The sequence below is a fragment of the Electrophorus electricus genome, chromosome 22 (assembly GCF_013358815.1).
Source record: "Electrophorus electricus isolate fEleEle1 chromosome 22, fEleEle1.pri, whole genome shotgun sequence".
Lineage (NCBI taxonomy): Eukaryota > Metazoa > Chordata > Actinopteri > Gymnotiformes > Gymnotidae > Electrophorus > Electrophorus electricus.
The window spans coordinates 12,863,854-12,865,471 of record NC_049556.1 but is presented as its reverse complement, the minus strand read 5'-3'; the positions used below and the strand labels follow the sequence as shown (position 1 = coordinate 12,865,471).

At 50.9% G+C, this 1,618-nt stretch overlaps 1 protein-coding gene across 1 annotated transcript in view; it reads left to right on the top strand.

Moving 5' to 3' along the window:
• Nucleotides 1–1,408: 1,408 nt before the first annotated feature.
• Nucleotides 1,409–1,618, top strand: part of LOC118240665 (coiled-coil domain-containing protein 171-like) — a 5,726-nt gene continuing 5,516 nt past the window's right edge. The window contains exon 1 of the mRNA XM_035521760.1: nt 1,409–1,453. Within this exon, the coding sequence (XP_035377653.1) occupies nt 1,409–1,453 (45 nt within the window). The remainder of the gene's footprint in view (nt 1,454–1,618) is intronic.

The window sequence follows — 1,618 nt, the reverse complement described above, 5'->3', positions numbered from 1 at the left end:
GGAGTGTAGAAACTGGATACTCATGGTTCAAATTTACTCACTGGACCTCAAGCAATTAATCCACATACGCGTAACACAACAAAAAGTAAAATGTATTCATGTCCCCCCCCCCCAAGTAGAGTTTGTAGGGTGTTCAGCATCAGTGTTTTTACAGGGAGACACAAAATCTCGATGCTTCAGGAGACAGTTAATCACACACACACTGCATGTTCTGTTAAGTATTTACAGTATACAAATATACCACACACATGGACACAGTAAAAACACACATCCATGCAAAACTAGAAAAGCCAGACCATTGTTTGTGAATATTGTTTTTGTGAAAAAAATGTTATCCATTAAGACATCATGCCTGGAATATAATGACTATAAATTCCAAGTTGTAATTGCTTTTGATTCTAACAGAACCTCAAGTTGTGTTCTAGTAATAAAATGAATTAGCTCTCAAATTCAGGTTGTGCTAGATCCTGGAGTTCTCATTAGTTGCAGTTATATAGCACCTTTCTCAAACTCAAGGACGCTTCACAAATATCGCGCCTGGTGAGAAGCGACATCAGGAAGCGGAGGAGAGTAAGACCAGGACAGAGCACCAACCACCACTGGACATACAGACACAGAGAACATGGAGACTCCGAGCTGAGAGGCAAACGTGCGAACCCCACCGCAGGCCACCAGGTGGCGCTCGCAGCCTTCAGTCGCCTTCTGTCGGAGGAAATGACGTCTTCCGAGTGTTTACCAGCGGAAAATGGCGTCAGATTCAAACGGACTTGAAACTTAAGGTCAGTCGCGACGCTTGTGGGTGTTTTGCAGCGCTATGCCGCACTTTGGAGAAAGCGCACAGAGTCTGAACGGTGCAGATATTGTGTCTGCAGGAGTGTGCAGCTCGTCTTTGTTAGCTGAGCTAATGCTGCTGTCGGTTGCTACTGGATACGGTTTAGTGTAGCGCTCCCAGCGCTGTGAAGGAGCTGCACACCTGCACTGTTGCTTCAGGAGGTTTTGTGTCTCCGCAAACGTCTTGAACCGCCACCGGTAAACTCCGTGCCTCACGGCTGCTAGCTAAAGCGAGTCCTTCGCCTCCACGTGTCTTCTCTGTAAAGCGGGCAGTCTGGCCCACTCGCGCTGCCTCCCCGGTTCACGGTTCACGTTACCGGGACGCGGTCACAGCGCCGTGACGTCATGCCCACCGGAGCACGCGGAGCCCGGTGCGCCCGCAGCTCTCCGGAGGAAGTCGGCAGGTACGTCAGGGAACCCGCCGTTAGGGGCGGCCATCTGCCGTTTCTGGATTAAAAGCCTTTTTATTCCGTCTGAGCCGCTTTGCTTGTGCAGGCTGAGAGAGGTGATTGGTCAGCCACACAGAGAGGGGCGTGGCAGCGAGAAAGAGGAGGAGCTGAGATGGAGGATTAACCAGATGGAGAGAGACGAGCTGGAACAAAGCGCCAAGTACAACCAGGAGGTAGTCTGGTGTTTGGGGTAGGAGAGGGGTGGATATGGGGTAGATGAGAGGTAGGAGGGGGTGGGTGAGGGGTAGATATGGTGTAGGAGAGGTGTGGGTGAGGGGTGGATGTGGGGTAGGAGAGGTGTGGTTGAGGGGTGGGTGAGGGGTAGATATGGGGTAGAT